Source organism: Ovis canadensis, chromosome 11, assembly GCF_042477335.2.
Source record: "Ovis canadensis isolate MfBH-ARS-UI-01 breed Bighorn chromosome 11, ARS-UI_OviCan_v2, whole genome shotgun sequence".
Taxonomy (NCBI): domain Eukaryota; kingdom Metazoa; phylum Chordata; class Mammalia; order Artiodactyla; family Bovidae; genus Ovis; species Ovis canadensis.
The window spans coordinates 62,678,319-62,693,415 of NC_091255.1; the positions used below are offsets into that span (position 1 = coordinate 62,678,319).

The following is a 15,097-nucleotide window of genomic DNA, read 5'->3' on the forward strand; positions in this document are numbered from 1 at the left end:
GGCCAGGTCAGGGCTCCCCAAATGACTCCTCCCTCTAGCAGAACACAGAGGGAGCACTGTGGTTGTGAAAAACTTTGTCCTGGTCTTAGATTCACCAAGCATATGAGCGCAGTAAACCAGTGAGCAGTTCCAGTGAGGGGCTCAGTGTTTGAAACCAGCACTTCTCCAAATCAACCGCCGCCTGCTGTCCCGAGGGCGCCCCCCCAACGCCAGGCCACAACTTTGGGGACCTCCCCTTATGCCAGTCAACGAGTCCCTGCTCCCAGCCACCTGAGCCTGCCCGGATGGGGTTGCCCAGCAGCCCCTTCCAGACAGTTCTAAAGGCAGTATCTCTACCCTTGACCTCCACAGATCTGCCCCTGTGACCTGCATACTCCCTGCCACCATCTTTTTGATGTCACCATCATCAGAGAGGGGCCCAGGGCAAATAAGGAGGAAGAGTGAGGCCTGCTTTATCTGTGAAGACAGCGCTAAGCCCCCGCACCCAGCTGGAGGGGACACAGGAGTAAGAGGCGATCCCAGCGAGCCCTGAACTCCCAACACAGTCCAGGAGGCCTGGGCTGACCCAGCCGTGAAAAGGGGGCAGGCGCTCCAGGTAGCTCTGACACGGGCAGCAGGGGCCTCAGGAAGGGGGTCCACAAGAGGGGCATAACCTTGTTCCTGGGGCCCATTCTGGGGAGGGGCCTGTGAGGAGTGGGAGGAGAGGAATCTAGCTGAAATGACACCCTCTGAGGCTCTGGGCTCAGATTTCCTGCCACCTCTCACCTCCCCCATCCCTCAAGCAGGTACCTTCTTCGAGAATCCTCCATAATTGCCTCCAACCTATGGGGGATGCAGAGCTTCCCTGCTGGCTCAGTGGCGAAGAACCGGCCTGCCCAGTGCAGGAGACGCGGGTTCAATCCCTGGGTCGGGAAATGCCCTAGAGAAGGAAATGGCAACCCATTCCAGTATTCTTGCCTGGGAGATCCCACGGACAGAGGAGCCTGGCTGGCTGCAATCTATGGGGTCGCAAAAGGGTTGGACATGACTGAGACAACAATGTGGGGGAAACCAACCCCTCGCTTTAAAAACAGACTTTTCCCTTCATTTCCTGCTCATCTTCTGACTCAACCACTGAAGTGCGCTTTCCTTAGTTAAAAATAAGGAAGCTCCGTCCCTCCAACCCCCTCCCACTGACCGTCCTGCAGTCACCGCTACTGTACCTGCCAGCAGAGTGGGCAGCTGGCCGAGACCCTCCAGGCCCGGTCCCAGTCTGGCCGCCTGCAGCCTCCCAGAGCAAAACGACGAATTCCGGGCCTGGGGCCGGCCACATTCCTCTCCGGAATCTTCTCTCCACTTTTTACGGTGCCTCAAGTTTCGGCTGTTCCTAAATAAATACGATCCACCTACTCTCTGCCCTGGAGACTGCTGCAGGGTTTACTGGTGCAAACAGCCTGGGCCGGCCTGTTGCTTTGGGAGTTCTTCCAGGTCAGCGTGGAAGGAAACCTAGACAAGGGAGAGAGACGGCCCAGAAGGGGCCAAATTCCACCACTAACGGCCCTCGCACTCAGCCATCCGTCCCCGTCCTGCTGGAGCCGGGAGCTGGCGCTGTATTCCTGAAGGACCCCAGCTCCCTGTGCAGAGCAAGAAGGGATCCAAGAGTGTGGGGACTAGAGTCCTTGGGCCCCTGCATCTTCAGAACACACCAAAACTCCCCCAAAGGCCTGGTGTCTTTCACTTCCCGCTGGAAATCCCAACATTCTGCCTGCTCAGTGGCTCCCAATAAAGGCTCCCAGGAGGAACAAGGGATTTGAGGATCGGGTGTGTAGATTAATCCAGACCAGCCCTACCCCACAGAACTTTCTGTGCTGATGTAGATGCCAGGGTCTCTGTCGTGTTCAGTATGGCAGCCACGTGTGGCTGACGAGGGCCTACAGCGTGGCCCATGCTGCTGAGGAACTGAGTTTTTAACTTGTGTTAAATAAATGCTTTAGATGTAAATAGCTACTGTGCCTACAGGCTGCCCTGTTGGGCTGGGTCTGCCTCTCCTCTGCCGCCTCTCTGGAGACCTGGCATTTTCCATAAGCCTCTCCCCCATAAAGCAAACAAAGAGAAAAGCTACTTCTCAGCCAAAGTAAAAGAAGACTGATGTTTCTATTTTAAATCTGTTTTTTTGGCCAATCACACTCCCCCAACCCCCACCCAGCTTCTCCTATCAAGTTCAATTCAGCAACATTTACTGCCTGCCTGCCAAGTGCCATTAAGAACACCCAGCCATACGGGATGGGAGGACAGAGCAATGCCCACTGCCCACCTGCTAACAGGATTGACAGGCTGGGTCAAATTACCAAATTACCCTGGAAAGAGATAGCTTCCAGAGCTGTGACCCCTCGGAGCAGCGAGGGGAGAGGCTGGACAGTGGGGAGACCAGCAGGACTGGGGGCCATTAGGCTGGGTTTACCAGGTGGTGCTAGTGGTAAAGAACCTCCCTGCCAACGCTGGAGATGTGAGAGACGCAGGTCGGAAAGATCCCCTGGAGGAGGGCATGGCAACCCACTCCAAGATTCGTGCCTGAAGAGTCCCGTGGACAGAGGAACCTGGCAGGCTACAGTCCATGGGGTCACAAAGAATCAGACACGACTGAAGCGACTTAGCACACACACACCTTTATTCTGTGGGGAAAAGGGAAGCGAGGGTTCTCTCAGTCAGAGGACCAGGCCCAGATCTGTTTTAAAGAATCCCGTGCAGGGAGCCCATTGCGCAAGCCCAGGCACACAGGCGGGACTCAGTAAAGCCCCCCAGATGTGGACTAGACAGGGAGGAGCCTCTGGTGGGGAGAAAGGGTGGGGATAAGGGGAGACCTGGAGGCCTAACTGAGACACAGAGGTCAAGGAGGACACTGAGACTTTTGCTCGAGTGCCTAGGTGGATGGCGAGGCTGAGACATGAGAAGTGAAGGAGAGGGGGCAGGGGATAGCAGCTGGGGGTCCCTGTGGGAGCCCAGGTGTCAGGTGAAAAGTGGCCAAGACTCTGGCCAGGTCCCCCGCCCCCCACAAAGGACACTCCCCCCTCTCTTGGTGACGGGGAGGGGGGTCTTCGGTACTGCCCTGGAGAAAGGGTGGGCAACGAGCCATACGGCCCCACCCCCCTGCGGTGCTTACTGTCCACGGTGACGGGGGCGGGGCGTGGCAAGGGCAGGCAGGCAGTGCAGCTGAGTGACAGGGCCGGGGCCCTTCCCCGCAGGAAGGGGTGTGTGAGCCGGGGTGGGGACGGGGCCAAAGGGACACCAGCTGGGGGCTTACATTGAGCACCCCCTGTAAGGACAGAGACACAGCCCAGACAGTGGCATTTTAGTGCCTTGCGTGGGTGGGTGTAGACCACTCTCGATCTCGGAGGGAAAGGGCACTAGCTTCCTGCAGCTGCTCTAATGAATCACCACAAACCGGGAGGCTTAAAAATAACAGAAATTAATTCTCTCACAGTTCTAGAGACAGAAGGCCACACTTAAGGTGTCAGCAGGGCCGTGATCCCTCCAGAGGCTCTGGGAAAGAATTCTTCCCTCTTCCGTCTTCCCCTGGCCCCAGGCATCCCGTGGCGTGTGACTGCAAAGCTCCCATCTCTGCCTCCGTCTTCACGTGGCCTCCTTCCTGTGCGTCTGTGTCTCTCTTCTTATAAGGAGCCCAGTCATTGGATTTAGGTCCACCCTACTCCTCCATGACCCCATCTCTAAGCCCTGGACCTCTAAAAGCCCTATGTCCAAGTCGCTTTTTGAGGTTCTAAGTGAATATGAATCGGGGGTGGCTGGCACTGTTGAACCCATGACAGAAGGGACGAGGGTGGGTCTGGGGACGAGGCCACCACTCTCACCAGCACTTGAAGGAGGAAAAGCAGGACCCAGCCACACACCGGATGTCAGGACAGAAAGAGAAGGCCCAGGGATCCCAGCCAGGGGACAGACCAGTGTGGGCTGGGCAGCGGAGGTGAGGAAGCAGAGGGGAAATGCCGTGGGTGCCGTGGGAATCAGGGCAAAGTTCGGCAGGTCTGGGAGGCCACCCAGGTGGCTACTCAGGGCACAGAAAGGGAGAGCAGAGTGGAAGCCACTTGCCAGGGCCCAGGGCAAGCATCCCCAGAGCCCAGGCGATCTGCCCAGGGGAAGACACACACACGTGTGACCCAGGAGAATGTGTCCAGCAGTGTCTGCAACAGAAGAAACCTTCCATGGACCCCTAGTGTCTGGCCAAGGAGTAGAAAACTCGGCCTCCCCACACGGGGGCACCCTACCCACCCACGGTCAAATAAGTAAACTTTAGAGCTACACTGGTACCTCAGCTGGTAAAGAACCCACCTGTAATGCAGGAGACCTCGGTTTGATTCCTGGGTCGGGAAGATCCCGCTGGAGAAGGGATAGGCCACCCACTCCGGTATTCTTGGGCTTCCTTGGTGGCTCAAACAGCAAAGAATCTGCCCACAATGCAGGAGACCTGGGTCCGATCCCTGGGTTGGGAAGATTCCCTGAAGGAGGGCGTGGCAACCGACTCCAGTATCCTTGCCTGGAGAATTGCCATGGACAGAGGAGCCTGGCGGGCTGCAGTCCGTGGGGTCGCAAAGAGTCGGACACGACTGAGCGACTAAGCACGGCACAGCACCAGAGCTACGGAGCTATGTGGGTAAGTGGGTGAATCTCAAGGTCGTCCCATCTCGTGAAAAAGCAAAAGGCAGCAGCCAACTCCCCTCGCACACGTGATTTGACGCCGCCAGTGTCGGGAGCAGACGGCATGTCGTCTGCAGACACAGCACACAGAAGACACACCCAGCAGCGAGCCATTCTGAATTCAGACGAGTGCTCACCTCAGTGGGCACGAGGGCCACCCAGGCCTGTAACACCTCATTTCTTAAGCGGGATACTGGGTGTACAGGCATCATTATATTCTTCACATTTTTAAAACCGTATTTATCACATATATATTTATTTGGCTGTGCCAGGTCTGTGTCTCTGGCACATACTATGGGATGTGGGATCTAGTTCCCTGACCAGGGATCAAACCCAGGCCCCCCATGTTGGGAGTATGGAGTCTTAAAAGCTGGACCACGAGGGAAGTCCCCTTCACATTTTTTAATATGTCCAACTATTCTTTTTTTTTTTTTTTTTTTACCAAAAGGACATAAAGTGAGTGAGCTGGCCACAGTTACCCGTGGGTGGTCTAAGCTGATGGGCTATGTGGCTCAAGCCAGAAACAGCCATCCCTACTCATCTCGTGAAAACCTGAAATAAATGAAGGGGCATCACAAAGAGGGCCCTTGGCCTTCTGGGGAGGAGATGGGTGTGGGTTCCAGACACAGGGGATTAGGCAGAGGGAGGGACAGAGGAGACGAGGGAGCGGCAGGCTCCAAATGGGGGTTCTTGTGAGGTCAGAGGGACTGAGGCGTTGAGAGGCTGAGGGTCTGGGAGAGAACCCCGCCCGGATCCAGGTCTTAGCCGCAGGGAGGCCGGGACTGGAGCCGAGAGCAGGGAAGATGAGGGAAGGGTGTCTGGGCCGGAGCCCACAGAGGCCCCCAGAGACAGGATTCCGTGTGTCAGCAGGCGGCTCTGTGTGAAACCCAGATCACAGCTTGCAGCTTCAGGCTTGGGCAAATTATGCCTTAGGCTTCCAAGTGGAGCTGCGGTCATGGCTGCCAAGTGCTGATGGCACAGAACTGCCTGCCTTGGGCACAGGGAAGTAAGGGCCAGGAGCAGACTGTGTCCACGCAGCCCAGGGAGCTGGCCTCCCGAGACCTCACTCCCGGAGTGCATGGGGCTCCCCCAGCACTGAGATGGAGCGAGATGGAGAGGCGGACAGCTGCAGAGGCGAAGAGCTCTGAGAAAGGCTCCCAGGAACAGAGCGGCAGCTGGGCAGCCCAGGAGTTAGCGGCCCATGTCTGCAGGGGGGCGGAGCTTCTCCTTAACTGCGGACGTGATTCATTCCCCAACCAGAGGCCTCAGGCCTGCATCATCCTTCCCGTCCCTCCCACACCCTCGTGGACGTCCAGCCTGCATGTCCCTTGGCACCTCAAGTCCCACCCCTGCAAAGATCCACCCTCGGCCACTGTTCAAGCCTAGCGGTACCCAGCCCACTGGCAGGGGTCACCTCCAGAGGGTGGACTTGGGGAGAGGTTGGGCTAGCCCCTGAAGTGGGCCCAGGAACATCTGGGTTCAGAATTCTGGGGTCCCAGAGAGCCGGCCTGGTCTGGAATTGTCTAATTTCATAGCCACCAGCCACATGACGATACGAAGTGGGAATTAATACAAAATAAAATTAGTTAAATTCTATGCAGATAAATGAATAAAACAGACAACGTACAGTTCAGTGCTCCACAGTCACGTGTGGCCAGGGCCCACGGTCCTGGACAGTGCAGATATAGAACATTTCCACCAACACAGAAAGTTCTGTGATCAAGAAGGTGGGGCATGGGCTTAGGGGGCGTGGGCTTCGGTGGGACAACCCCTCCTTCTAAAACAACTGCTATGTCACCATGATGACCCTCTGCCCGTCCAACCTGGAGTCTGGCACCCAGCAGGTCCCCAGCACACACCTGTCATCCCCGAGGAAGGCAAGTCCCTTCACCCCTGGGCCCCAATGTCCTCTGACAAGAGGCCATGGATGGAGCTCAGCCCCTGGGCCCAGCCACTGGACATGATCACAAAGACGCATGGTCAGCTCTTGTGATGACCACACCAGGGTTCAGGTATGGGAGGCCGGAGACATCCAGAGGGGAGAAGTCACACAGACCTGGCGGGGGCACCAAGGTTGAGAGGTGGAGCCCCATACCCCTTCCACCCACTCCATCCCCACCCCTTGGCCCAGGCCGGGTCATGGTTGGCAGAGTCTCTTCAGAGCCCGTAGGCAGCAACTCCTGACCCCAGACAAACCAAGCGGGCCAAGGCTGAACTAGCCACTTACCCGGGCCAGTTGAGTCACCAAGCTTCCGGAGACGGCCGCTGGAGGTCCGTGTGACTCCTAAAGACAGGGGCAGAGGGCAAAGGTCACCCAAGGCCAGGAGGAAGGTCAACGCTGGGTGTATCCTCACCTTGGCTCCTGTCAGGGGTTTCAGAACCAGAAACCCACTCCTGTGGAGCCAGAGGTCCTCCCAGGTAACACCTGGCCCCAGGAGCCACCTGCAGGAACAGCCACCACTGTCTGGATGCAGACCAGAAAGTAAATTTGCTCAGTCGTGTCCGCCTCTTTGCGACCCCATGGACTGTAACCTACCAGGCTCCTCTGTCCATGGGATTTTCCAGGCAATAGCACTGGAGTGGATTGCCATTTCCTTCTCCAGGGGATCTTCCCGGCCCAGGGATCGAACCCAGGTCTCCCGCATTGTAGACAGACGCTTTACCATCTGAGCCACCAGGGAAGTCCAAGGATGCAGACCAGGCACTGAGTCAAACCCTTTATGCACATTTTCCCACCCAACCTTTTGCAGATGAGATAACCAAGTCTCAGTGGGTTTGCGTCACTTGTCTGAGGCTACACAGCTATGAGGAATTGAGCCCAGAACAAAGTGAAGTCCATCGAACTCCAAAACCTGGGCTGGGCTCCAGGGTGCCACCAGGACTGTCTGCAGGATGGACAGGTGCTGGCACGGGTCAGGTGCAGGCCGGCTCTGGTACAACCCGCATCTACCTTGTTGGGAACTGGGGTTTCCCTGTCCTGGGTGTGCAACATGGGGTAAGCCAGGCTGGACTGGGCAGAGTGGGGGGCGAGCTGTTCTCCTCCCTCCCCGACCCCCAGAAGGGAGCCAGAACAGAGCTCCAGATGAACTCGGCCTCCTGCCTCCCTGCACGCGCCCCTCAGCCCAGCGCTTGATCCCTGGGGAGGCTCAGGGCAGGCAAGTCCCAACTCGAGCAGATTTGCTGAGGCGCTAAGCCGACCAAACTCGAGAGGTTTCTAAGAGGGAGAGGCAGGTTGCTGTCCTGTTGCTGCCAAGGTCATGGTGCTCTGGGGTCTGCTGTCTGGGCGACCAGGGCAAGCCCAGCGGAAGCCTTCCCCGCGGCAACAACACACGCTGGAGAAGAACTTGCAGCCCAGGACGGGCCCAGGCTGGACCCAGACACCCGCCTGCAGCCTCCGCCATCTGACACGCACCCAGATTGCTAGAGTCAGACATGTCAGCTCCTCCCCTGCAGTCTGCCAGAGAGACTCATTCATTCATTCACCACTTATTCCACAAGCCCACTTCTAAACTATGACCGACCAGGAGTGAATGCAGTCAGCTTTGTTTTGAAAGTTTCCAGAGCCCTGAGCAGGGCAGCCTGCAGGCCTGGTCTTCCTGTCCAGCCCCTGGGATGCAGACAGTCCTCATGTCTGCAGGATGACTCAACAGCTGACAACAAGATGGGAAGAGGGCTGTCCTTCAAATGGGCCTGGTGTTGGCAAATACCTGCCACTAAGCCCTGGCCTCCTTCGAGGCTGGGGAAGACCCCAAGACAGCCCCAGGTTGAGCTGAACTCACCTACCATATAAATGGGCTTCCCTGGTGGCTCAGATGCTAAAGAATCTGCCCGCAATGCGGGAGACCTGGGTTCAATCCCTGGGTTGGGAAGATTCCCTGGAGAAGGGAATGGCAACCCACTCCAGTATTCTTGTCTGAAGAATCCCATGGATGGAGGAGCCTGGCCGGGTACAGTCCATGAGGTCGCAAAGAGTCAGACACGACTGAATGACTAAGACAGACACAGACACACACACACACACACACTCCCCATGTAAACAACACTGCAAGAGACGCAGTTGACTTGCAGTTCCCAAGGGTGGTGAGCACTGGGAGCTGGGGTGACTGGTAAGGCTTTGAGGAGATGAGGACTGAAGGGTCCTTGAAGGAGGGCCAGGTAGACACTGGGCTCCCACAGCCACTTCCAGCGCCAAGGCTCCATGGCAACCATGGGCTTTAGGTCCATTCTCCTACTCACTCAGTATGACAGGCCCATGAGGCGGGTGCCACCACCCCCATTTCACACATGAGGGAAGTGAGGGTCAGAAGCCCTGAAGCTGTCAAAACTCCTACAAAGGCCCTGGCCACACCCCGGCCATAACAGAGACCACGATGGCTGATTGTATGTGTCATTTTTAACCAGATCCCAGGGTGCCCAGACATTTGGCTAAACACTATTTCTGGCCTTGTCTGTGAGGGTGTTTCTGGATGAGATGAACATGTGCCTGGTGGTCTGGGAGAAGCAGATCACCTCCCCGTGCAGGCGGGCGTCCTCCAGTCCCGAGAGGGCCCGAACAGAGCACAAGGCAGACAAAAGGAGAATTCTCTCTCTGCCCAACCGGCTGAGCTGCAGCCCCGGTCTCCTCCTGCCCCAGGACTAAGCATCGCCTCCCCTGGGTTCTCAGTCCTCAGACTTGGACTGAATCCACCAGTGGCTTCCCTGGGTGTCTAACTTGCAGATGGCAGATGGTAACTGCATGAGCCAATTCCTCATCACTGCCTCCCTCTCTCCTACTAGAACTGTTGTTCTGAGGAACTTTGACTATCGCTGGCCTCACACAGCAGAGACGGGAGCATCCTTCCCTTGGCGCCCACATGACACTGATGAAAAGTGATAAAGGCGAATCACCCTGCTGAGTGATAAAGGCGAATGGTGATTCCAGGCTGGCCCCACCAGACAGGCTGGAGGGAGCACAGGCTCCGACCTGTGGGGGCCTGAGGTGTCAGCATCCGGCTCCCAGAATGCACGGTCTCTTAAAACCAGGAGAGGGCAAACCTGAAGTGGCTCTGATTCAAGAGCTGGGGGGGAGAGGGAGGTGGAGGCAGGCGCTGCCCCCAAGGCTGCTGAGAGGACAGAAGAGTGAGCATGGGCACCCCTGGTGCCAGCTCCAGCCTCTTCTCTTCCCTCCCTGTGACCTCCCTCCACACCCTAACGGGGAGCTGCACTGTATTCAATGACACAGGAGAATTCTCAACATCTGTCCCACCACCACCCCCAACACACACACACAATGAGCTGCTGAGAAGTCAGCTGTCTGGGCTGAAAGTGGCACCAGTGAGCGACAGCTGAGGCCACGAACCCAGTGAATCCTCGCTATGGAGACTGCGTGGTGAGGAACGGAAAAAGACCAGACCCCGCATTCCTGTGGATCGAGTCACTTCCGGTTGCACCTCCCCCCAGGCCAGCTGGACGCCCACCCTCCTGGACAAAGATTAAAAAAAAAGACAGACAAAAGGGTCCATTCAGGTTAAACCCCAACCCCAGGCATCTGACCCCCAAGAACCAAACCCACGGTGGGGGTGGAGCCATGTTAATAAGGAAGACAGCCCATGTCTCAGATTTCTTGGGTGGAGTTATGGTTTTATTTACACTGTTTATTTTTCAGATTTCCCGAAATGTACGGCTGGTGCCAGGCAGCCCTTGGCACAGAGAAGATGCCAGGCCTGCTCCCTTAAAAAAGGAGAGGCAGCCACCCGAGGTTCCCGAGCCCAGGGCTGCCTCCACAGAGCCCTGGATGAAACCCAAACCTACAGCAGCTGAAACTGCAGGTGAAACAGTTCATCGGACCTTACTCCTCAGGTCTGTGTCCGAGACCGGCGAACAGGTAGCCGGAAAAGCCTCCAAGACATAGAATAGTTCTCTCCAGGGGAGAACAGAGTGGCTTTTATGTGATTTAAAAATAAAACATACTCGGAAAGAGGGGAGATGATTTGAAGTTCAGCTCTCTGGCATCATCCCAAACCAAATTATTTGAGTTCTCAGAGGCCAGGGAGGCAGGAAAGCCTGCAGTCAGACTAACAGGGCTTGAATCCAGACCTCGCCAGGCACTCACTGCGGATCCCAGAAATGACCTCCCCTTTCCAAGACTCAGCTTTCCCATCTGCAGAATGGGGACAGAGATGGGGATTGCTCACAGGCGACTACGATTAAATGAGGCCACATGTTGTAGGCACCTAGCACAGTGCCTGCCACAAAATAAACACTCAGTAGATGATATCATTTTTAGGATATCAATGATATGCTAATATAAATTATTATTGTAATAATTATTGGGGCCCCTCTGGTGCTCCAGTGGTTTAGAGTCCACCTCCCAATACAGGGGACACAAGTTCGATCCCTGGTCAAGGAGCTAGATCCCATATGCCTCAACAAAGACCGAAACTCTCACGTGCTGCAACTAAGACACAAAGCAGCCAAGCAAATATTTTTTTAAAAAGAAAAGAGGCTTGGCTGCAGCCCTGTTTAAATATATATATTTAACCCACTCCAGTATTCTTGCCTGGAGAATCCTTTGCACAGAGCAGCCTAGAGGGCTACGGTCCACGGGGTCACAAAGAGTCAGACACAACTTAGGGACTAAACCACCATATTATATGACAGCCACATACATATGCCAGCCTGGACCCAGGGATTTACAGTTGGATATTCACAACCACTGGCTGCCCTGTGCTTATGCATTTAAACAAAATGTAAGTTATAACCATGGAGAAGGGAACGGCTACCCACTCCAGCATTCTGGCCTGGAGAATTCCACGGACTGTATAGTCCATCGGGTCGCAAAGAGTCAAATACGACTGAGTGACTTTCACTTTCAAGTTATAACCAACTCACCTTGCATGTTGCAGCTAGGGTGCTGCTACCCCAGGAAGAGCTACCAGAAGTCCTATTTGACTCCCTGCCAACTAAGGGAAGCTGACAGCCCTCTTGGCCTCTAGGATGGACTGCTCATTAGAGGAAGCCAGGACAGGGTCTGTGATCCAGAGAAAACAGTGACGATTCAGGGGCTGTGAATCCCAGGGCGCTCCCATACTTGCCCCTCCGCCCCCAGAAACTCCCCATCTGGCATCTGTGCTCACCTAGGCAGGGCCAAGGCCATTTCCCAAGTGTTCACGAACTATAGGCCAGTGACGAACACTAGTCTGGTTTCACACGTGGAGGCCACAAGATTAAAATACACTTCCGGGACTTCCCTGGTGGTCTCCTGGTTAAGAATCCACGCTTCCATTGCAGGGAGCCTGGGTTCAGTTGCTGGCAGGGGAACTAAGATCCCACATGCCACACAGCACAGACAAAAAACAAATCAATTTGAAAAAAAAAAGAAACACTTCAGATCAGATGAAGCAAAAGATAGGAGGAAGCAGTGAGTGGGGAGAGGATTCACTGCTGGTCCGTGTCCCAGAGCGAATGAAAACACAGCATTTCAATCAGGAAAGAAGGTGGCCAGACACGGAGATGGGGCTCCTTGGTCCTCGAGAGAAAGGGGGTGAACCACTGTCCCACCCATGATAGGGGTGGCCAGGGGCAGGGGGAGGATAGCTAGGATGCTCTCGGGGTCATTGCCTTATAAAAATACCATCGGGGTGGAGAGCCATTATTGCAGCCTGATGGCAGAGCCCACCCCCGGGGAAACAGCCCTGCATTCTCCCTGACCCTTCACCATAGATCAGCCAGGTGCCCCTCAGCTGGGCAGACCAGTGCTGGCCCCCGAGTCTAGGGGCCTGGATGCCTATCTCATGGTTGTTCCCTGTGCATATAATTTGGGGAGTCTGGAAAAGAGAGAGAAGGACACAGTTACCGTGAAGACCTCTTATATTTTTTCCTTTCAGCCAAATTTTTATGATAGAATCTGGCAAAATACTAGATTAAATGGGCACTGAGAATCTAAATAGACTCTGGAGCGAGTGTAGTATTGTTTAGTTGCTGAGTCGTGTCTGAGTCTTTTGCAACCCCATGGACTGTACCCCACCAGGCTCTTCTGTCCATGGAATTTTCCAGGCAAGAATACTAGAGTGGGTTATCATGTCCTTCTCCAGGGGATCCTGCTGACCCAGGGATCGAACCCACGTCTTCTGCACTGACAGACAGGTTCTTTACCACTGAACCATCAGGGAAGCCCAGTGTATTATCATTATATAAGTGACAGGGGACTTCATACACCATCATCTTTTCCTATTGGGGTCCCAGAGCCACTGTCCCACCCGTGATCGGGGTGGCCATCCTCAACCCCTCTGGGGTCTCACACACCCCAGACATCTTAACCCAAGGAGGAGGCACAGCAGGAATCAGGCTGTCCCCAGGGGAGAGTGACGTGACCACACACACACACACACACACACACACACATCCTTTGCTCTAGTGACAACAACGCATGGGACTGGGCAGCCCTTCCCAGCAGGAAAATCCCCAATTTCTCAAAAAAGGAGCTTTGCAGGAAGGGGCACTGTGCAAACTCGAGCACAAACACCCATTTTCAATAATGACAGGAGATTATCTGCAGAAAGGAATCAATACTCAATTTTTTCTTAAGAATCATGCGAGTCCCTCCGGAAAGGACAAAGTCATTCGGACCTTGGCCAGGAGACTCCTGCCGCTCCAGCTGCCCCCAGAACCACAGTCTTCCCCTTCCCCGAGGTTTGTGTGCTCACAGAGGCTGTGAAGAGCTGCCAAGGGCTTCAGCTGGCAATGAAGAGTCCCATTCCAGGCTTATCTTCAGAGGAACCTGAGATAAGGAGATAAGCCTCCTTCCTCGTCTCCCTCCTCTGCTCTTGGCCTTTGCTGCCCACTGAGGTGTGCACTCAACAGGTGAGCAGGGCAGCCTTTCCTCCTCCCTCCAAGCTGGCGCCTGGGGCTGTGGATTAAAAGGAACCTCAAGGGCTCATCCACAAGGTGAAGACCCTTCTGCCTTGCTGGCCTGCACTGGTACAAGACTAAGCACTGCAGAAAGTTCCGTCTCCAGCAAAGCTTGGGGCCTCAAAGCCACAGGCTCTAGTCCCTCCGCTGACCTCCGCCCTGACCTCCATTCCCCTTGTCAAGTGGAGGGGGTGCTCCTGGCCCACAACCCACCCGGCTGCAAAGCCCCAGCCCAAAGGGGGCCTAGCCCTTGATGCTGATGGCTAGGGTGGGGCCAGGCAGAGCCACACCCAGGGGAGAGTAACGGACGTCAGGGTGCAAATCTGCCTCCAGCTCCACTTCGGGAAAGTGTTTAGTCTTTCTAAGCCTCAGTTTCCGCACCTACAAAATGTAGACTCGTGAAAACATTAGTGAGCATCTCCTCTAAACCGGGCGCTGCGTAAGGAGATGGGGACACAGCAGTGACCAACAGTGAGCTGGCTACTCTCTTGGTGGCGTTCCCGGCCCAGCGGGGAGGCAACACCGATACCACAGGCCGAGGAAGTGCCCGCAGCTCCGGCATGTGGAGGGCCTGCATCATCACCACTAGAGGCCAAGTTCATCATGTGACATCAGTTCTGATCACGAACGCCACGCGGCCTTTCCCTTGAGGGTTCACCAGCCCTGGGCATCTGCACTGTGGGTCCCATTCACATAAAAGGCCCTGCCATCCAAAATACACAATACTCAACACAAGAGAAGACTCTACACATGGACATCATCAGATGGTCAACACCAAAATCAGATTGATTATATTCCTTGCAGCCAAAGATGGAGAAGCTCTATACAGTCAACAAAAACAAGACCAGGAGCTGACTGTGGCTCAGATCATGAACTCCTTATTGCCAAATTCAGACTTCAATTGAAAAAGTAGGGAAAACCACTAGACCAATTCAGGTATGACCTAAATCAAATCCCTTATGATTATACAGTGGAAGTGAGAAGTAGATTTAAGGGGCTAGATGTGATAGATAGAGTGCCTGATGAACTATGGAATGAGGTTCGTGACATTGTACAGGAGACAGGGATCAAGATCATCCCCATGGAAAAGAAATGCAAAAAAGCAAAATGGCTGTCTGGGAAGGCCTTACAAATAGCTGTGAAAAGAAGAGAGGCGAAAAGCAAAGGAGAAAAGGAAAGATATAAGCATCTGAATGCAGAGTTCCAAAGAATAGCAAGAAGAGATAAGAAAGCCTTCTTCAGCGATCAGTGCAAAGAAATAGAGGAAAACAACAGAATGGGAAAGACTAGAGATCTCTTCAAGAAAATTAGAGATACCAAGGGAACATTTCATGCAAAGATGGGCTCGATAAAGGACAGAAATGGTATGGACCTAACAGAAGCAGAAGATATTAAGAAGAGGTGGCAAGCATACACAGAAGAACTGTACAAAATAGATCTTCACGACCCAGATAATCATGATGATGTGATCACCCATCTAGAGCCAGACATCTTGGAATGTGAAGTCAAGTGGGCCTTA

The 15,097-nt window shown here is 54.7% G+C and overlaps 1 protein-coding gene across 3 annotated transcripts in view; it reads right to left on the minus strand.

Moving 5' to 3' along the window:
• Window positions 1-15,097, minus strand: part of SEPTIN9 (septin 9) — a 180,708-nt gene that overhangs the window by 152,808 nt on the left and 12,803 nt on the right. Inside the window, exon 2 of one of the 3 annotated variants that reach the window (XM_069542037.1) lies at window positions 6,917-6,973. The exons of 1 other annotated variant lie outside the window; for it this stretch is intronic. In XM_069542037.1, the coding sequence (XP_069398138.1) occupies window positions 6,917-6,973 (57 nt within the window). Of the gene's footprint in view, window positions 1-1,202; window positions 2,007-6,916; window positions 6,974-15,097 lie in introns of those variants that run through there. One more of the 3 variants, XM_069542043.1, reaches the window with a different exon arrangement.